Source organism: Mirounga angustirostris, unplaced genomic scaffold, assembly GCF_029215605.1.
Source record: "Mirounga angustirostris isolate CCGP_5_RB_7025 unplaced genomic scaffold, mMirAng1.0.hap1 SCAF_9, whole genome shotgun sequence".
NCBI lineage: Eukaryota > Metazoa > Chordata > Mammalia > Carnivora > Phocidae > Mirounga > Mirounga angustirostris.
Genome location: NW_026991717.1, coordinates 117685285 through 117706057, shown reverse-complemented (window position 1 = coordinate 117706057; position 20773 = coordinate 117685285). Strand labels below are relative to the sequence as shown.

The following is a 20773-nucleotide window of genomic DNA, read 5'->3' as shown; positions in this document are numbered from 1 at the left end:
CCTTCTCTATGCAAAGCCTTTCTTGCTCCTCTGTAGACCTCCTGGGAATTCTCTGGAACATTCTCTTTCACATGCCTGAAAGTCCTCAAGAGGATAGGCCATCTGAGATTTAGAGCTGCTCACCTGCCTGTGATCGTAAGTCTGTGGCAGAAGCCTTGTAGGGTTTTGTTTGCCCAGATTTGGTATTGTTTAAGACAACATTAAGCCTTTCCTGCTGGACCAGAGGCTCCTCAAAGGCCACCATCTTGGTGTCCCCAGCGCTGAGCCCAGGGACTGGCACTGAGTAGGGCTGAGTGCACAAAGAACCTACAGAAGATGCAGTCCCACCCCTCCCCTCCCCCATCGTTAGCTTGAGTCCTGCTGATTCACCAGCCGGCCCCCCTCCCTCTGAAGTACAGAATGACAGCTTGACCAGTGGCTAACACTCCCAGAGATGACATTAAAATGGAACAGATATAAGCCCTCATAGGGATCCTCACCCACATCCACGCTGTTCCAATTATGAGATGTTTAGTCTGTACTGTCTCCCCTGGCCTTTCGACCCACAACAGAGATGGCGTCATTCCTGACAGAAACAGAAGCCCCCTCTACCCCCACCCCGGGATTCTCTGCCTCGGGGTGAGCACCAAGCAAAGACTCCAGGCCTTTGGCCCACTGCCGGTTCTGGGATGCTGAGCGACTGGCTGCTTCCCTAAACTCTGCAGTCTCTGGACACAGTGTCGTGAGGTCGAGGGGTGGGGATGGGTCTTTTGGTTGCCGTTTTCCTCGACCTTCCCACAAGTGCTCAGAGAAGTCCTTCAGTGACTACCTGGAAAGCAGGCCTTATGTTTTTGTTGTTTTGGGGTCTTTTTTTCCTTTGGGGGAGTCCCTGCAGAAGATTTTTGTCACATTGCCACCTTGAAGAAATGGCTGGGGCATGAAGACCTTCTTCCCCAAGAAGCCCCAGGCGCTGGTTCTAGGGCCCATCTCCCTTCCCCTTTCACAGAATCTTCCAGTTTCTGGGGTGAGTGCCTTCCCTGGGAGAAAGGATGACCAGGATTCCCAGGCCAGGGAGATCTAATACTTATTTTGATTCTCCACCCCCATACACACATGCCAGCATCATGTTCCCCACTCTTTATGCTCCCAGAGCGCTTTGCACCTTGATTCTGGTTTTTCAGATGTGAATTCATAATTATCTGTGATAATCTATGAATGAGGAGCATCTCTGCCTCCTTATATGAGTGACAGAGAGAAGGGGCCCAATGGTTGAGGAGGACCCCTTCCCTCCCACCCTTTCCCTGGATTCCACTCTATGGAGAAGGAGGTCCCTGAGGCTAGCTCCACCGCTCGGAGGGCAAAAGAATAATCTAGAAGCCTCGCCTCCTCCGGGATGGCTTTTCTGCTATCCACGGTGATCATCTGCTTGCAACTTGGCGGGGGTAATGTGGCCCATCTCTTTCCCGTTTTTGCAGGAGATGGTCATAGTAGCTGAAGTCATTAAGCACATACCGTGTCCCGGGCACTGAGCTACATGACCGACTTCCACTTGCTCATTTAAATCACACAATCAGCCTCTGAGTTGGGGTTGGAAAGCTGAAAAGACTTGCCTAAGGTCACGTAGCTAGTAATCCCTGTGCAACACTGCCTCCTTGTATGGCCTCAGCTGGTCCCAGTCCGTCCCTCTCCCTCCTGCTGTTTGCTAGCTGAGGGAATTCACCTCTCTGAGCCTGTGCTTCCTCATCTGAAACGTGGGAAAAACAATACTTCCCTCGAAGGTGGTTGCGGGATTCCCAGATACTCAGTGTGTCACACGCAGCGGTGTTCCCACCCGCCATCAGCCCTCAGGCCTCCCCGGCAGGGTGGGGGAGGAGAAGGGTGCCCTGCCGTCCCCAACCACCCAGCTGTCACAGCGGCGGGACAGCCCTGAGCTGTCGGCTCCCTGAGCTCCGTTCCACATCACAGCCGATTAGTTACAAATAGCTTCCTCTCCTCGTGTATCACTTACACAACAGAGAGAAAGGGGCGATTGTTCCTGAGGAGGAAGGTCTCCCAGGCCCCTCTCACCAGGGCAGCTGAGAGACGCAATGGGGAAAAGATGAGGGCCAGGAGGAGAATCAGGACATAGTCACAGGAGATAAGGATGCAGAGGGGTCCCTGCAGTTGGGAAGGGACCAGCTGAGCCTCCATCCTGGTGGGCAGCGTGCAGGCAGGGGACCAAGACTTAGCAAGGCTCCTGGGCTGGGAGGGCAGGAAAAGGAGGCAGCTCCGGCACCCGCTCGTGAGCCTGATTCCTCGACATCAGCTTGCCAAGTGGCCCCAGCTGGGGAGGGACTGCCCCCCGCTTTGGGTAGCCAGAGCACAGCAGGTGCCTGGCCTCTGGATGTCTCGAGAGCTTTGGACACCACCAGGATCCAAACAAATGCCCTCCCTCCAAGCAGCCGGGGCTGGCCAGCCCTCCAGCCCCTCTGGTTTCAATAAAGCCCCGTCTGGGACCGGGAAGGAGGCTCAGCGTCAGAGAGGCTGCTGAACACGAGGTGCTGGCTGTGGCCCCAGAGCCTCCCTTTGCCCTTGGTGGTCCTCGACTCTGCTGTCACACTAAGCGAGGTCCCTCCATTAAAGTGGAGGGCCAAGCACACACAGAGGACCCCTTTGTCATCCTCTTAGCACAGCTGAGACCAGCTGGCATTTTCACAAAGGGCTTTACTAAATACTAAGGGAGAACAAAAGGGAAATAATTACAGAAAACACGAAAAACCCAGCCCTGGCTGCCAAGTTCCCAAACTACAGGTTTCCGATCCTCTGGTGACGACGCGTCGCCCCGAAGGCCTGGGACAAGGCGGCGGGCACCTTGCCTGGCTTCACTTGTTCACAGCCCTGGTGGCTGATGCCATCTTGTTTCCCGCCCCCCGGGAACCACTTGGTCACCCGTGGGCTCTACTTTTGTCTCCTTTCCAACTTGACCCCACCCCAGGCCCCCCACTGGGTTCTGGTCTCTGGCCAGAAGCATGAGCCTTGTCCCCTGGGGGCTGGCGGGGCTGTGGTGACCAACCCAGGGCGTGATTACATAGTAATGGGAGGTTGTCCTCCCACACTTGCCCCTACCAGAGAGGCCCACCCAAGTTGTCTCGGGCATGGGGTCTCAGGAGGGCTACCTCTGAAGACTGAAGGACAATTGGGTAAGGAATGGGCAGACTTGGGACCTAGTCCCTGTGGGGAGAGGAGAGAGTGCTTGGAGGAGTGATCCAACTCAACAAACATTAAGCCCTTATTGTGTGCCAGACACTGGACAAGGTGCTGGCGATCCAAGGGTGAACAAGTGCCTGCCTTCTCAGACCTACAGTCTGAGGGAAGACAGACAAGTAGCTAGGCAGTGATGAGACTGACAGCCCGGTGCTACGATGGAGAAACAATTCAAGGTGCTGGGTGCTGGATGAGGGGTATCTCACCCAGCGGTGGTGGCCAGCCAGGCCATCGCAGCCCGCCTGGAAGAAGTGCGTGGAGAGAAGGAAAGGGGCTCAGTGTTAAGGCTGGGGTGGGCCCACAGGAAATCCCAGCCCGAGGGGAGGAGGAGAAGGTAGAGAAGGCCAACCAGGCAGCTTCCCGCTGATGACCTTGGCTAGCTGGTGGCTATAGCTCATCCAGCCTATAAAGTCGAAAGGCCCTCGGCCCCAGCTGCCCGCTACTGCTGTCCCTGCCAGCCAGGAAAGGAGAGATTCTAGTCCTTGGATACTCTACTTCTCACCCACCTCTGGCCATACCCAGGTCTGGGGCTCAGGGACAGTGCTCCAGAGGCAGATGCTGAATTGCCATCAAGGGAATAGGAAAAGGTCATAGTTAGGAAATAGTTCAGAGGGTCAAGACAATGAAGAGGCTAGGCCAAAATGGGAAAATGAGTCAGGAAGCTGAAAGACAAGAAATTGGGATGGGTTGAGGCAGGTGTTTCAGGCTAAAACTATGACTAATGCAAGGTGTGGGAAGCTGAGTGTTTGGGGGCAGCCTTGGGAGGAAGGGGCTGGCCTGGCAGCCTGGCATGCAGGACTAGACCCCACAGCTGCTCAGGGTGACTATTGTCATGGCCTAGAGAGTGTTTCCATGGCCTAGACCCCTGTGTTTACCTATATTTGCCTGACTCCCTGTGACAGGGTCAGCTCCAGGCCTGGGATGAGGGCTTCTCCATCCCACACATCAACGTTTCAGAGTCTGCCAGGCATCCACTCTGCTCCGGCAAGGGGAAGACTCAGAAAAGGCTCAAGACATGGACCCTAACTTCAAGGTATTTGCAATAGGGTTGGCAGAGACAGCTTATGCTCACTGGAAAGAGCTTGGAGAAAGACCTAGGTTGACCCTCATCTCGTCACTTCTCTAGTAGCTAAATGACTGTGGGCAAATTACTTAAACTCCCTGCACCTCCATCTTCCCATCTTCAAAATGGGAATAATTAAAACTACCTCCCAGGGCTGTGGTGGAATTCAGCCAAGCTGAAGTGACTCAAGCACCAGGCACAGTGCTTGGCCCATCATAAGTGCTCACTAAACATCATCTCTCTCCCTGCAACACCAACAAATGATTGCAACGATAAACAGTTCAGTGTGGAGTTGTGGCGTTGACTCTGCTAGTGGATCTGCTCCGAAGGCCTCGATGACAGCTGGGACCTGACTGCCTGGATGGTGATGGTGAGAATATGGGGGCACGGGAGGTGGAGGAGGCTGCACACACATGCGCCTCCCCCCATCGTTGGCTCCTTGCAGTTAGCAGAAGCATACAATTCTTTATTTTCCATCTGTCTCATGTCCGTAATGGCAAGGACCCTGCTCTGTAACTGGAGTGTTTTTGTATCTCTAGTAAGAATTAAAAGTTGAATCAGAAGTCAGGCGATCAATAAAAGGACTGTTATTATTCCCACTTTGGATGGAGGCAGTGGGGGCTCTGAGAAGCAGAGGAAGTGACTTTAGGTTATATGGCCGGTAAGGGCTGGACTCGCAGCTCAGGAGGGCAGAGCCACCAGCACACCTGCCCTGGACTGGATGTGAACAAAAGTAGGCTTCTATCTAACCCATGGAAATGTTGGGTCTCATTGGTTTCGGCCCCCAGCCTACCCTAGCTATTTCATCTCATGACACAAGAAGCCAGGTTTAGAAGCCTATGGTCCCCAGGTTAGTGACAGAACAGGCCCACTTGTGGGAACCGCAGACATTGTCCAGGTATTTTTTTTTTTTTTTTAAGATTTATTTATTTGACAGAGAGAGATAGCGAGAGAAGGAACGCAAGCAGGGGGAGAGGGAGAGGGAGAAGCAGGCTTCCCGCAGAGCAGGGAGGCCGATGTGGGGCTCGATCCCAGGACCCTGGGAACATGACCTGAGCCAAAGGCAGACGCTTAACCAACTGAGCCACCCAGGCGCCCCAGACATTGTCCAGCTCACTCAAGAGTGTAGAAAGAGAGGAGACGCCTCAGCCGTCTGTACCAGCCCCCACGAACAGAAACTTTGAGGGAACCTCTGCACCGCATGCCCCCGGGGGCGGTGCCTAAAACACAGTAGGGCTGAAGCTTTGCGTCAAATGAAAGAATGAATGAACGCAAACACATGCACATAAACAATATATGCAGGCCTCTACATACACAGTCACAGGCAAACATGCCCAATGCATAAGTGCTCAAACCCTTCAGTTACAGACAAGCAGATACAATACAGATATTTAAATACACATACTCATGCACAACACACACCTGTGCCCACATACACAAATCCAAATCCAAAATAAAGACACACATAAACGCATGTACTACGCATATACAGATGTTATGGGCAAACATACGTGATCGAGATATGCACAAATACACATCTACTCACCCCCATACACATACACAGCAATGCCCAGACAACCCTCCACCATGACCCCGGGCCCAGGGAGGAGTCTGTCTGCTCCATGAGCCCTAGCATGTTGGAGCTCGTTGGAATGTTCTTTGCAGCCCCCGCTTAGCTGGCCGATGACTGGCCCCTGGCTCTTGGACCTCCGGGCTTGGCCAGGCAGGGCGGCAGTCTCTCTGGCAGGCCCGCGTGGGTGGGCAGGCAGGCAATGGACACAGAGGTCACTGGGGTGAGAGTTGGGGCTGCCCTGGCCTCTCTGCTTCTGGCTGGAATGTGAGCGGTAGGGGCTGCCTCCCAGGTCTCCCCCTCTCCCACGGCACCCACCGGCCCCAGGCCCAGGCCAATCCTTGACTCCTGCCAGGTTCTTGCAGCCAGGGGGCTGTGCAGGGAGGGCAGTGGGGGTGATGAACGCGCAAGGACTGCAGGAGGGCACACACAAGTGTCCAGAGATGCACAGTCTTTCACGGAAGCCAGTCCAGATATTCACCCACACAGAAAGACACACAAAGACAGGCAGGCATACAGACTCACAGTCACACTCAAAGGCACATTCAGACACACTTGCAAACACACCTAGAGACACAGCGGACACATACACACAAAATCACACAAGCATACAGAGCTACTGAGAGGCCAGACCCACACACAAGCCGCACTTGAACATACAGCAGACACACGCAGATAGACACCAGACCACATAGACTCCTGGCACACGTGGATCTCCACAGTCACACACAAATGCCCCTACACATGCACACCCACACACCCACACACACAGACCCCTAGAGGCAGACCCCTGCCGAGTTAGAGCATTTCCTCCTCCTGGACTGGGAGGAAATGCAGCACTAGGCCACTCTCCAAACTACATGTGGCAGCCTGAGAAAGCCGCTTCCCACAGGAGAAAATGGTGCTGGACCCTCAGCCAGGTGCCCACAGCTGGGGTGCCCTGCTGTCTGCGTGCTTGGCCAGAAGTATGCCTGGGGTGGAGAGGCGGCTCTGGAGCCCCACGCTTGTGTGTTGTCTCTGTCAGTTCCTCAAAAACAGACACACACGCACACCCTTTTCCAGAGTGCATATGTATGTACAACATACACAGGCAGGGGCACTCTGGGAACCTCGGTTTCTTCATCTATAAAATCTATAAAATCCTCCTTTCACCCCTGAGGACTGTGGGGATGGCATAGGGGGCACGCTGCTGCCTTCCTAGGGTTCTGGAGCTGCAGTTTCTGCAGGGGCCGCTGAAGTCAGGAGCCTCGTGGCAAACGCTGGGCTCCACCACCCGGCTGCGCGCAGCCACGCCGGCCTAGAGGAGCGGGAGCGCGGCCGTCTGCCCCTCTGCGGGTCGGCACCGGGGGCCGCCTAGGGCACGGGCGCCCCGCGGGGCACCAGGCTCCGAGCGGCCCCGGGGGTAGCTGCGGGCTGGGCGGCGGCGGCGGCGGCGGGGCGGGAGCCGCAGCGGCGGGGGATGGGGGGTGGGTGGGGTTGGGTGGGGGGCGGCCCTTCCGCGCGCTGCGGCCCGGGCGCGCTCGGGTCCGCGTCGTCGCCGCCGCCGCCGCCGCCGCCGCCGCCGCCACCCCAGCCCCGCGAGGCGCTCGGCCGCTCCCAGGCCTCGTCGACGGTGGGCGGGGCGGGCCTGCAGCCCCGCCCCACTCACGGCCCTTGAAACCCAGTCGCCAACAGGCTGCAGTCCCAGAAGGGAGCTGCAGTCTGAAGAGGAGACTGCGTCCCCACTGGCCAGCCAAGAGAGGCCCTGGGGTCGCGCTGGGCGCCCGACGGGCCCTCCCCAGGGACCCGCCTGCCCCACACCGCCCCGCCCCGCCGGGCGCTCCGCATCAGGTGCCCCGGCCCCAGCCCTGCCTGCGGGCTCCAGGCTCCTGGGGCTTCCAGAGGATGCTCGGGCCACCTGCGGGGACCTCGGGGCAGCAGTGAGGTCCTCTCCTCCTGTGCCAGGGGCTCCCCCAGGGGGCCGAGCATGGTGGTTTTCCCTTGGAACCTCCTGGCTTGGGACGTCTGAGAAGATGCCTGCCATGAGGCTGTTCACTTGCTTCCTGCAGCTCCTGGCTGGGCTGGCACTGCCCGCTGTGCCCCCCCAGGTAAGACCTATCCCAACCCCAGCCTGGCCCCCCTAATCTTCCCAGCCTCCAGCACTCGAGGCAGGGGTTCTGAAATCACAGACCCCCTCGGGGGAGCGGCACCTCCATGGATGTCCACACACTTCCCAGGAGCCAGGCTGGACCACGTCTTCTGGAAGGAGACCTCAGGCTGGGCTGTCCCAGACTCCAGCTCCGGGGTCTGTCTTGGCGGGGGCAGGGAAGCCACAGGGAAGGGAGGGAGGTTTCCTGTCTGGCCCCTGGAGCCCTGGTGGCTTTGCTAAAAGCATCTCTGCGCTAATCCCTGGCGGGTCCCTGGCCTTGTGGTCAGGGTCGGGGCCCCATGACCAGGCAGGCGCCCCCAGGACCTCTGACCTGGCCTGGTGGCGGGGAAGCCAGCTGAAGAGGCCATTGGTGGGGAGGCTGGGCCCTGCCCCCACCGGGGCTCTGGGTGAGCCCAGGGCTTCTGGGTGGGCTACGGGTGAGACAAGAGGTCCTGCTATGCCCCCTTTCCCCGGGTGGGCAGTCACAGTTCCTGAGTGCAGGGCCTGGGGAAGAGAGCAGGGCCCTTTTCCCAGGAGCCGGGTGAGTCTGGCTGGGAGCCAGCTTGGGCAGTGAAATCCTGACAAAGCCAATGAGATCCCTTCCCACTGCACTGACCTGCTGCCCCAGGAGTCTCCAGCTCCAACCAGGGAGCGGGTGGGCTGGGCAGCCCTGCGGGACGGAAGAGCCCCACTACCTACCTGCTGCTGCCTGTCCGCTGTGGGGCTGGCCAGAGGTGTAACCTTACCCGCAGCACTGGCTCCTGGCGCCACCCGCTCCAGCCCCTCAGCTCCCACCAGCTGATCACCTCCCCCGAGCTCTGGCGCCCAGCCAAGGCGTGCTGCACAGGGGCCCCCAGGACTGGCCTGGGGCTGGGGAGAAGGGAGACCCCGAAGGACTGCAAGATCTTTGAGACACAGAAGGCAAAGGGTCTCCCAAAACTTCTAGCCTCCCACTCTTTCCAAATGAGGAAACTGAGGCCAGAGAGAGGGATGGGATCCTTCCAGGGTCCAGGGAGGTTTTAGCTGCGCTCGGAAAGAGGTGGCTCTGAGACGGGGCAGAGTGTGGGCAGCGGGTGGTAAGGAGCTCAGAGGGGCCTCTGCCCTCTCGCCAACCCGGCCACAGAGTGCAGAGGCCCCAGGTGGACCCCCCTCACCTCTGCCCCTTTCTGTCCGCAGCAGTGGGCCTTGTCTGCTGGGAATGGCTCGTCAGAGGTGGAAGGTAAGCACACTGGGCTGGGGATGCACATGCTCACCAAACCCGCTCCTCCCAGTCCTCTACACAGAATAAGAAGGGATTGGCATCAAGGATGGGCACGGGCTGATAGGAAGTTCGGGAGAGTCTGCACGCTGGCTGACATCCTGGCTGACAAAGTTGGCAGGACCTGAGAGATCCTTCATTGGGACCTAGAGGCCTAGTGAGGTGTGTTCCTGGGCCAGGGTCACCCAGCCCACAGAGTGAGGCTGGGGCCGGTATACCCAGGGTTCGTCCAGTTGGCTCGGAGCCCCTTCCCAACGTGATGTAAGGAGGCAGATGGGGTCTCGGAGGGCAGTGCAGGCAGTGAGAGCTAGGGGCTGCACTAGGGGTCTGGGAGCTGGTTGCAGTGGGCAAGCAGTCAAGAGGACTAGGGAGGGGTGAGGGACCTTCCCAGAAGCCCAGCCCTGGCGGAGCTGCGGGGATCTGACCAGGCCTTTCCATTGATTACAAACAGACAGAACATGAGTCCTGCCCTCCCAGGCCCCTCCACTCCCCACCCTGGGTTGCATCAAGAGGCAATCATCAAAGGGTGTGTCATTTGCCAAAGAGACATACGTGCAGAAGGCAGGAGTCCCATGCCAGGCCCCCTGCCTCGCTCCTCCCTCCCTGCCTCTCTGGGACGTGCAGCAAAGCCACACACCACTACCGAGCCTTCCTATCGTGCCGTGGGAGAGGGAGCGTGTAGGGGCGTGCGCACGCACACTCGTGGTAGCCTCCGAAAGCGGGAACACCCTCCCTCTGCTGCCCTACCCGCCTGGTGGCCAACCTCTCCTGGGCCTGGCTATGCTTCTGGGCCCCTTGGGCACGGAGTCCCAGGCGCCTCGGGCACTGAGAAGGCGGGGGAGGTAGCAGCCCTTAACTTCACTGACACTCTCCCCCTCTCCTTGCTGTGCCCCCTGGGACTGTCACAATATCATGCTCTCGGGATTTGGGGAGGGGCCCATCAACCGTCTCCACCCCATGGCCTCTTTGATTCTTTTAGTGTATTTCAAGCAACAGTCACCAAAGAAGTCTGAGCCTCCGTTTCCTCATCTGTAAAATGGGAATATTAGATTACATGATATCCAAGGTTCTTTCTCTAAGATTGTGCACTTCTCTGACTTCATGGAGGAGACACAGGAGTATATGTCTCCCAGGGACAGGGGTGAGGAGGCTTAGACGTGTCAGTTCATTAGGGCAGCTCACCTGTCATCCCAATCAGTCAGGGATCTGTATTGTGGCCAGGGCAAGTACCATGAGTTCGGGACCCCAGTCACCACCATATGGAAATGCCATCCCCTCTCGCTAACACCAGACAAGAGACAGCATGCTCTGTATTTTGCAGCCATGGACGTTGATTTTTACTATTACGATTCATGGTACTAGCATTGGGCGTTTACTGCAATTCTGAGCTGCCCACAGGCTGTGAACTGGGAAGGCATGCATATGCTCTACCTTTTATAGAAGGAGAACCTGAGGCTCAGAGAGGCCCTTGGGGTCTCCTAAAGCCTCAGACGCGCCTCGGTATATGTGGCAAAGTCGGTGTGCACAGCACCAGGCCTCCCCGTGGCTCACGGCTGAGCAAGCAGGAGCAGGATGTCCCTTTCGGCAGGCTGGCTGTGTGCCCTGCCGTGGAGGGGACACCTGCTGAACCCAGGCTGGTGGCCAGTGGCTCCGCCCAGCCCTGTGGCCCCTCCCTAGGAGCTTGCTCTCAGGATTAAACACTTCCCTTCCTGCGATTCCTCTGTCCTGGGTGGTAGGCAGCTGGAGCAGGATGGGAGGCTTGCCCCTGGAGCTGGTGAGAGATTGCGGAGAGCCCATTTGAGGCCCCAGCAGCAGCCCATGGGACCGGTCAGCCCCGGCCAGGTGCCTGACGGAACCACGGCCTCCAGTTCATCTTACCTCACCCTGCCTCTGGAGCAGGTCTGGGGCCAGAGGAAGTGCTCTCGGGAGCTGCTGAGCAGGTTCTCTCCTGAGGGGCTCAGCCACCATCTGGGAGCAGTCCCCATGCTCCGGGAGCCAGCCCCTCACAGCCTGCTCTGTTTCTCCCACATGCCCAGACTGTGGCCTCCAGGGATGAATTGCCCTCTTTCCTGGTGGCCGCCAGATAAACCAGGCCCAGCCCACCTCCTTCTTAGCCCTCTCCCCCTCCTCCTCCCCACACGGTCTGGCCATGTGGCCCACAAAGTGGCAGATTCCGGGGCCCTGGAGCATAGCGGGGTGTGCGGTGAGGAAAGGAGATCCATTCTGCCGCCAAACCCAGGCAGCTCTACTTGACCTGGCCGTGGCCCTGCCTGCCCAGCCGGGTGGGGGTCTGTGTGGAGAATGGAAGGGGGTTGAGGTGCCCCTTCTCTGCTGCTTACCGCCCCTCACCCAAATGGCTGGTCCCAGAGCAGGGGCCTGAGGTTTCCATGGCGCTTTGGCAGCTGGCTGTCCCTCTGCTGTTATTTATGTTGTCCGTAGCGGAGATTAAACACTCCGAGTTCCACAGTGCTCGTGGATTTCAGACTGAACACGCGCTCCTGCAGTTACAATAGGGACAGGCTCCCCCGGCCTCAAACCGCACAGGCCGGCTTCCCCAGGGCACCGTGGCTGCTCACAGGGAGAGGGCTTGTTTCCCACTTGGGTCCAGGGAGAGTGTCCCCGTGGCCTGGAGAGGTGGGACCAGGGGAGGCATCTGGCACCCCGTGGGTCCCCAGGCCCAGCTCCTAGTACCCCCTAAGCAGACAGGGCAGAATGGAGAGGCAGACACCCAGATAAGCATGGTTTATTGCCTCTGTGGCTGCCTTGGCCAGCTCCACAGGGACACACCACCTCTTGGGTATTTTCCACCAGCTTGCAGCCCTTTCCAGAGGGCCTCTGTTAGGGCTGAAGTTTATTTTTCCTCTAAGATTACCCTGAGTCTAGGCCTTGCAGGCTCAGTGGAATGGACTTTGGCCCCTTCTGTCTCCTAGGAAAGGCCGTGGGGAGAAGTGAGGGGCTGTCAGGAGAGGCCACGGCTCTGGGACAGAGGCTGTGGGGTCCCCAGGTGATCCAGCTGCCCTATCCTCCCCCATCAGCTGATGACAACTGTCAGGTATAGGGCAGGATGACCCAGTGTGGGAGAGGTCTCTCTGCCCACAGTCTCAAGGCTGGGCAGGGTTGCACGCACAGAATCCCAGACCGTCTGTCAGAGCCGAGAGAGGCCTTAGCAACCATCTAGTCCCAACCTTTTTGTTTTCCCCTGGCTGAGGAAACTGATATACCCAGAAAGGTTAAGTGACCTTCCCAAGGTCATACAGCCCAGGATAGGGCCAGGACTAGAAGCCAGGTCTCCTAGCTCTAGCTACTCACTTCCTATGAGCCCCTGTTTGGGACCAGGCCCCAGGCCTTTCCCTGAAGGAGCAGCATCTTTTGAGAGATTCCAGATCAGCCCACACGAGATCCTGGTCATGACCACACAGGACCTAGAAGGGGTCAGGGGTGTCTGTGATAAGTCTCAGTGAACTATCATCTAACCAATCAGACATTACTTAGCCTGTGTTCCCCATGGTGCTTGGGCTCCTGTCCTCATGGAGCCTCAGCTTGGTTGTAGAGGAGATGAGATCTACTAGTGGCCAAGATAGGGCAAGGCCCCAGGGGCCAAATTCTGCTGCAAGGAGGAATATTGTTCAGACTGGGGAAGTTGGGGAAGGCTTCAGGGAGGAGGTGGGGTGGTGGGCTTTATTTGGTTAGAAAAGGGAAGGGGACACGGAGCATATCCCAAGGGTGGGAGTTACAGTGATGCAGCCGGGCGTGGTGTGAGGGTGATGGATACGGAGAGTGGGTTCGGGGCACATTGCTGGCTGTGGCCTTGGCTGCCAGGTAGAGGAGCTGGCTCAGAGTGGGGCAGAAAATGAGGACTAAGGGGAAGGCTAACCCTCCCTGTGGGACTCTACAAGCCAGTCATGCTGAACTGACTGCTTTCTGCAAATTCCCCACGATCGAGAAGCACTCGAGCAGGCCTGAGAAAGACCCAGAGGGCCTGAGGAGCTGCCAAGACACGCTCCTCCAAGCTCCAAGGGCACCAAAGCCGATAGGGGTGCCTGCGCGGAGAACAGAGTGCAGAGCCCGGCACTGAGCAACTCCACGGGGCTGGGATTTCTGTGCGGCAGATGAGCTGTGCGGCCAGCAGTCACCCCAGAGGCCTCGTGTCAGGGGTTCGGAGCACAGGGAGCTCACAGAGGCTGGGGGCTTCTCGGAGGAGGGAGCGTGGGCTGAACCTGCAAGGCCCTGCAGGGCCTGGGGAGCAGGGACTGGGGCCCGACGCGGCCGTCTGTGCCTCCTTGTAGTGGTGCCCTTCCAGGAGGTGTGGGGCCGCAGCTACTGCCGGGCACTGGAGAGGTTGGTGGACATCGTATCGGAGTACCCCGGCGAGGTGGAGCACATGTTCAGCCCGTCCTGCGTCTCCCTGCTGCGCTGCGCCGGCTGCTGTGGGGACGAGAACCTGCACTGTGTGCCCGCAGAGACCGTCAACGTCACCATGCAGGTAGGCGCCCCGGCCGGGAGGCGGGCGGCCACGGTCCCGGTCCCAGGCCCCCCCCCCGGGCCAGCATGGGGCCCACTCACGTGCTGCGGTACCAGCTTTCCCCAGGCTCTAGCCTGGTCCCACCCCGAGACCCAAGGATATCCGGTTGAGCTTGGAAAAGGAGTCTGTTCAGATTCAAGAAGTCCCTGTGTGTGTGCACTATAGGAGCATTTGACGCCCTGGGCTTTGCGCTCACGTACACACACACACACACACACACACGCACACACTCTGGTTTATTGGGCCCTTTGTTAGTGAGGCCGAGCCCTGCACAAGGTGCCTCCTAAATGTGACTTCTGTTACCTCAACATTCAATCCCTCAAGGCAAGTGGTAGGTACATTGCACCGAGGAAGAGCTTGAGGGTCAGAGCTGCTCTTTCACTTGCTCAGCAGGTAGAAGAACCAAGATGGCACACAGGTCTCTCTGACTCCAGGGCAGGGCACCCCCTTCCTACGCTGGTGCTATGCTGGTGGCTCTGGGTGAGGAGGGACAGGGGCCTCCCCCAGACCCCCACACAGGTGTGAGGGCTGTTTGCTGCCCACTCAGAGCAGAATGAGAGTACACCATCCAAAGGCTGGTGGGAAACAAGAGTCTGGCCCTCCTTGCGAGGAGAGGGTGGAGAGAACGTTGGAAACCCACAGCCATCCCCCAATCCAGGCATCAAACTCTTCTCTCCCTGAAGCTCCTGAAGATCCACTCTGAGGACCGGCCCTCCTATGTGGAGCTGACGTTCTCTCAGCACATCCGTTGCGAGTGCAGGTAGGTCCTCAGGGAGCAGCTGGGACAGGCCCTTCGTACTTGGCAACCTCAGCCGAGCGGCTGCCCATCCCTCCTGCACCTTCCTCCTGCCGAGGAAGACCAAGGAAGTCGGGGAGCAGTGGCAGCTGCCTTTTATCCCCCACATGGGCTGGGTTGGCCTGGGGAAGGGGTCCCATCAGCCAGAGCACAGCTGCCCCAAACGCCGTAGGGGCAGCGGAAGCCTGGGCCTGTCCTAGACGTGCAGGGTGGGGGGCACGCTGTCCCCCTCCCTGAGATGGGAGGGAGCTGCCACAGCCCTGGAAGAGGCGTGTGGGCCAAAGACATTGCCAGCCTGGACTTCGTTCCAGGCCCAGCTGGCTCCCCGGGGGAGGGGACGCTGGACTGCGGGGCACAGAGAGGGATGAGCCCGGCAGGAGAAAAGCAGCAGAAAGAAGGAGTCAGTGGGCTTTCTTTAAAGTCATGCCTCTACCTGGTGGAGACTCTGCCCAGCACCGGTCTTACCACCTTTGCCCAGGGCACCCTGAACATTAGTTACCAGGAGGAGCAGGCCCAACACTTTAACCAGGCTCACGGAGGAGAGAAATGGGCTGGAACCTGGTACTCTCCTGGTACCCCTGGGCCATGGATGGAGGCACCGGACTAGACGTCCTGAGCCCTGTCCTGGGGCCAGAAGACAGGGGGAGGACCACTATTTATCGTGTGCACCTCTTCTGTGCCTAGCCCCACACGAGGCCCTTAAATGTTTTCTCAGTTATTCGACAAACATTTATGGACTGCCTACTGTATGCCGGGCGCATCCTAGATGCTTAAATACAGTAGTGAGCAAGGCAGACAAGGTCCCTCCTCTGGTAACAACCCTACGAGGTAGTAGGTACTATTGTTGTCCCCATTTTACAGATGAGGAAACGGAGGCTTGGAACAGTTACATTATTTGCCACAGCTAGTGAGTGAACCCCCGCTTATCTAACGCCTGAGCCTGCCCTTTCTCATGTTTCTTCAGGAGCCCCAGCACTGCCCTGGCCTTGCCCTGCCTGCTGTGCAGGGCTCTGGCCACCCCTTTTGGACCTGAGCCCAGGCTCTAGGCCCTCTTCACTGTACCTCTGTTGGAGGCCCTGCTTTAATGCATGCCTCCCTTCCGTCCTAGCCAGGGCTTAGCCATGTAACAATAGTTCAGTAGTGAGCCCTCCCGGGCCCAGTGCCACTCAGTGACCCTTCACCTTCTATGTCACCTTTGCCCTCCAACTGCTCTTTTGGGGCAGGTGGACTGGGGAGACTGAGACTCCAAGAGTGTCTCTTACGGGCCCAAGATGGCAGAGACCTGACCAGGCAGTCCAAGAGGCCCTGACTGGCCCGGGCCGTGCCCCGCGCTGGCTCCCGGGGGGGATACCCAGGGCAGCATTCCCTGGCGCCAAAGCGGACGGTTACCACCCTGCCCACGCCCCCACCCTGTTCCCAGGGGAGACTGAGGCCCTGTCCCCTTCCAACGGGCTGGGCAACAGGGACACCTTTCTTCTCACTTCTGGGCCACCAGCCACAGCCCCGCAGGCTGAGCCAGGGCATGCGTGGTGACTGTGGGGCTCGCGCTCACCTCCCTTCATTCCACCCCCTCAGGCACTCCCCCTGCTGTTGCCGGCAGCGACATTCATCCCCAGGCTGGGGGTGGCGGTCGTGCGCTGCCAGGCAGAGCCTCAGCTGGTGGCAGCCATCCTCCAGGCCAGGGCCTTGCCCCTCACGCACTGTCCTTGCAGAAACTCCCACAATGCACTCTGGGAGGAAAGGCAGGTACAAGGGAAGGAAGTGAACAGAGAAAGTCAGCAGAGAACAAACTCACAAGTCCACACACTTAATGCCAAGAGGCTGAGGAGTGCAGAAGGGTGTGGAAAGGGGCCCCAAGAGGAGATTCCTATCTCTCTTGGTGGGATCACAAGAGCCTGAAGTGGAAGCTGAAGCCCAGAGGCCTCTGGCCATCCCTCCCTCGCTGGCTCCATCCTGGCCCCTAGTGGTGTCAGCACTAACTGCAGGACCCAGGCTCTGGAGGTCTGAGAGATGTGGGGGTGGCAGGGAGCCCCACTTCCTGGTTTCCTGACTCTCCCCTGGTCTCTCTGTCTTCCCAGGCCTCTGTGGGAGAAGATGAAGCCAGAAAGGTAAGTGGCCTGGCTGGGGCTCCGGGCTATTCTCGGCCCTGCTGGCCCCTGTCCTAGCATGGGGGGCCCCCCAGCCACTTTGTCTTGACGCTTTTGGCTTATTGCAGGAGGAGACCCAAGGGCAGGGGGAAGAGGAAGAGAGAGAAGCAGAGACCCACAGACTGCCACCTGTGAGTGTGCGGAGACGGGGACCAGGGATGGCAAGGAGGCCGGGCCAGAGGGGAGCCCCAGCCCTGCCGGCAGGGATCAGTGGTCGGGAAGGGAAAAGCAAGGCCCAGGGCAGTCTGAGGGCAGAACAGGGAGCCAGCATCTCCTAGAGAATCTAGGGCCCAGGAAGCATCAGGGGACCTTGGTTCTTGATCAGGCTTAGCCCCAAGTCTCTTCATGGCCCCGAGCAAGTCATGTCACCTCTCTGAGCCTCCTTTCTCTCTGTGTGTAGAAGGAGGGGAGCCCTCAGTCATTCTGCAGACATCTACTAGGCACTTACTGTGTGCCAGGCACCTCAGTGAACAGACCCACACCACAGTTGCTCATACTAGTGATGAAAAGTCCGACAGCTGCAGACGTACCCAGGCCTACTTCCTAGTGGCCCCGGGGAGGTGCAACCCCCCGCCCCGACTGGCTCCCAGGCCTGTATTTTTGCCACCCCTCCGCTCCCCACCCATGCAGGGGAACTTGGGGGTCCACTAGCTTCCTCTTGCCCTCTCAATGTTGCCTGCTCATCTTGGCTTCACACCTGGAGGCCCAGGCTGGAGCCCAGGCCTGCGTGTGTCTGGGGGAGGATTAGAGCGGGAAAGCCCAAATCCGTGAGAGTAAATAGTAAAAATATTTCACAGGCACAGAAATTTAGCCACACGGTGGTTCTCCTTTAGAGCCTGCCTCTTCCCCATGCCAGACTCCAGGAAATCATTTCATACCATGGGACTGGAGCTGACCCATGTCCTACCCCATGAGCCCTCCCCTCTGTGAATGGAGACTTCCACCCCATTCCATGAGGACAGGGATTCTGGGGATGTTGGTCCCCTGAAAGTGTGTGGCCCTCATTTCTTCCTTGGGCCCAGGCACAGACTGGAAGGAGAAGCCAGCGGTGTAGTCAACGTGGGGCTCCCCCAACCCCTGCCAGGCAGCCCCAGACCGAAAGTGTCTCGTTGCTCCATTTGCCGGGACAGTGGTGCTCAAACATCTCATTTGGGAATCTCCTGAACAAATTTTAAAAACTCATGTGCTCCCTTGCTTATTTTTAAGTTGATATTGAACTTTTTCATCAAAATTATAAACAGTTGCAAAGGGCATCATTTCTGGTATGTTATAAATGTTAATATTTTAGTAAAGTCATTATATGTCCTCCACGTTACCCCACAGGATAAGCTATCCTAATACTCACCATCATTCACTTTTTTTTACAAAAAGATTTTATTTATTTGACAGAGAGCACAAGTAGGGGGAATGGCAGGCAGAGGGAGAAGCAGACTCCCTGGGGAGCAGGGACCCCGATGCGGGACTCGATCCCAGGACCCTGAGACCTGACCTGAGCTGAAGGCAGACGCTTAACCGACTGAGCCACCCAGGTGCCCCCTCATCATTCACTTTAAAAAAGAAATGTGAACACTCTGCTTTAGTGGTTGCGTGTTTACATTGCTTCTTTTTCCCTTGACCTTGTGTTTCCCTCCCACTCCCCCCACAGAGTGGCCTAGCTTAGTATGTTTTAATGTTCAAAAGTCCCTGATCTATCACCTTATTGTATTTATCTGCCATGACAATGGTATATAAATTTGAATGATTTTTCATTTTCCTGTGAACAGAAAACTCTAAGTTCTCCCCTGGAATAAATCGTCACAATAATTATTAGTAGTACCAATTGATCAAAACAGCACAAATACATCATATTTTAATAAATGCGAAACACAAAAGTATAATCAATCTTACCGGGAGTGCATCTCAATGAGATGGAGGTGGCTACCTCTTTTTAATTAGTTAGTGAATCCATTAATGAATGTTACCTCTTGCCAGACTGAGACAGGATTCAGCATTAATTCCATTCTCATTTTTTTAATAGATGGAAAGGTTGAGAAACTGTGCTCACATAAATAAATAAATGGGACTAGATGTCACACAGTCACTTGAACTCCTTCCAAGTTATTTGCCAAAGCCTCAAGGTGATCTGCTAACAAAAAATCGCTCCTCTTGACATATTAGCTGACAATTCCGTTAAATTGTTCTTCAGTTTTGTTGAAAGCAGAAGACTTGGAAACCACTTGACTTGCAAAAGCCTTGGTGGCCCAGTCGTGGACCCTATCTCCTTTCCTAACACTTATCTCAATATCTCAAGTTGTCCTTTCGTTCACTGTCCCCACCCCAGTACTTTTACCCTGGGGCAAAGTACTGACCCAGTTTAGGAAGGGGCAAGATGCTCCTTTCCTTCCCAGAGGGAGCAGGGCAGTTGTGGGCAAGGCGGTGGGAAAGCAGACCTCAGGCATTTTCTCACGCAGATGGTCTTCAGGCAGACGGTATGTGCAGGCTGCAAACCCATTCTCTGAGCACCATCAGTATTCACACACCCCTCGGACAATCTCCATGCACATCTAGGGTTGCCTAGACCTCCCCCCCCACCCCCACCCCGTTAGGGGACTGCTGTCCTAGAGTAACCAGAGGCATTATTGTGTGGAGCCCAGACTGGGTTCAAAGTTGGCTCTGTGACTGACTAACTGTGTGACCTCGGGCAAATGTCTTAACCTCTCTGAGCCTGAAGTTGGTTTTGGGTTTTTGTTTTGTTTTGTCTCCGAAAGGGAAGTGACAGTAGGGTCTTCCTCATAGGCAGTTGTTAAAGGGCAATGAAAAAGTGCTTAGCGTGGGGCTGGGCACCGGGGTAAGTGCTTGGTGAAGAGTAACTCCTAGCTTCTTGGCCTGGGTGCAAGCAGACACCCAGGAATGCTGCAATCTCCCTGTGTTCCCTGTCCAAGCTTTCCCTCCAGGTTTGCCCCCCCTCCCATAGGAGGGACCCCCGCCCTCACGGGGTGCTGATACCCCTCTCCGTGTTTGGTCTCTGGCAGGTGCGGCCATACTGTTCCCCGGAGGTAACCGGCCCCTCGGAGGAGAGACGTCTCACCCCCGGCTCCTGTATTTATTACGGCCACACTCAGTTACCTCCCTGCTGACACCTGCCCTCTATTTATTAGCCAATTGTATCCCTGCTGAATGACTTGCTCCCTCCGCAATGAGGGGCATGGAGGGACAGGACCCTCAGGAATTCAGTGCCTTAACCAGAACGTGAGAGAAAGAAGGCAGCCCCAGACCCACGTGCGCTGCAGCTGGAGAAGAACCAAGACCTGTGGCTTCGTGAGGGGCCAGCGGGGCCCCAGCGGGCTTCCCTGCGCTGGGAAAGGGAGCGGGGACGGCCGCCGGGTCCGGGCCTGGGGCTCCGGGCGCTCCTGGCCGACGTAGGGGTGGACGGGCCTGCTCTGGAGCCCTGGCCCAGGCTGGGGAGGGGAAGGCAGCGAAGGCAGGCAGCGGGTGGAGGAGTCCCGCAGCGTCTTCCTCCCCTGGCAGCAGCTGGGCTCCCTGCAGAGCCAAAAGCTCCGCTCTGGAGACCGGCGGTTGCCTGCCACTGCTTGTCCCCTAGGTCTCTCTCCACGTCTTGTCACTGCTCGCGCTGGGACATTGTTCTTTACGGTCAGGGCATCACCGCCTGCCCCTCTCAGGGACACAGGCAAAGAGGGGGCCTGTCCATTGACTGGACGTGGAGCCAGCTGCCCCTGACTGCGTCTGACCGCCAAGCCAGATTCTCTTGAATAAAGTATTCTAGTCTGGAGCCGGCTTTGCGGGGCGGCGCGTCCGCGGGGCACAGCAGATCGCGGGAGCGGGGCGGGAAGAGGGGCGGCGCGCTCAGGGCCGCTCCCGCAGGCCCTGCGGTGGTCCCTTCGCAGCTGCTTCGGGCAAAAGCCTGGGCTCCACTCCTGCCGTGCTGAGGGGTTCCCAAGATGTAATCGTGGCCTCAAAGGGGGGGGTTCTGGCCCCAGCCACCCGGAACAGCCTCAAATGCAAGAGCACCCTCCTCTTCCCCTGCCCCCAAGCCCCGCCCCCCACGCAACTCCAGTGCCTGGCCCCCA

General features: G+C 57.7%; 1 protein-coding gene across 3 annotated transcripts; it reads left to right on the top strand.

Moving 5' to 3' along the window:
• Positions 1 to 7509: 7509 nt before the first annotated feature.
• On the top strand, positions 7510 to 20475 carry PGF (placental growth factor). 3 transcript variants are annotated; one of them, XM_064571374.1, is made up of 7 exons: positions 7510 to 7942; positions 9163 to 9202; positions 13528 to 13724; positions 14447 to 14523; positions 16638 to 16667; positions 16775 to 16837; positions 19718 to 20475. In XM_064571374.1, exons 1-7 carry the CDS (start codon positions 7868 to 7870, stop codon positions 19743 to 19745), a joined length of 510 nt encoding a protein of 169 aa, XP_064427444.1. In that variant the 5' UTR covers positions 7510 to 7867; the 3' UTR covers positions 19746 to 20475. The 3 variants fall into 3 exon arrangements, with proteins under 3 accessions (XP_064427444.1, XP_045757202.1, XP_045757203.1); XM_045901246.3 differs by having other exon boundaries at positions 7514 to 7942; positions 9160 to 9202; XM_045901247.3 differs by lacking the exon at positions 16775 to 16837 and having other exon boundaries at positions 7514 to 7942; positions 9160 to 9202.
• The last annotated feature ends 298 nt before the right edge of the window (positions 20476 to 20773 follow it).

Bases quoted from the DNA above. Each gene is read 5' to 3' on its own strand.
- PGF (XM_045901246.3), top strand. From the start codon at position 7,868: ATGCCTGCCATGAGGCTGTTCACTTGCTTCCTGCAGCTCCTGGCTGGG. The intron at 13,725-14,446 runs GTAGGCGCCCCG...CTCTCCCTGAAG, and splicing joins CCGTCAACGTCACCATGCAG to CTCCTGAAGATCCACTCTGA. The intron at 16,838-19,717 runs GTGAGTGTGCGG...GGTCTCTGGCAG, and splicing joins AGACCCACAGACTGCCACCT to GTGCGGCCATACTGTTCCCC.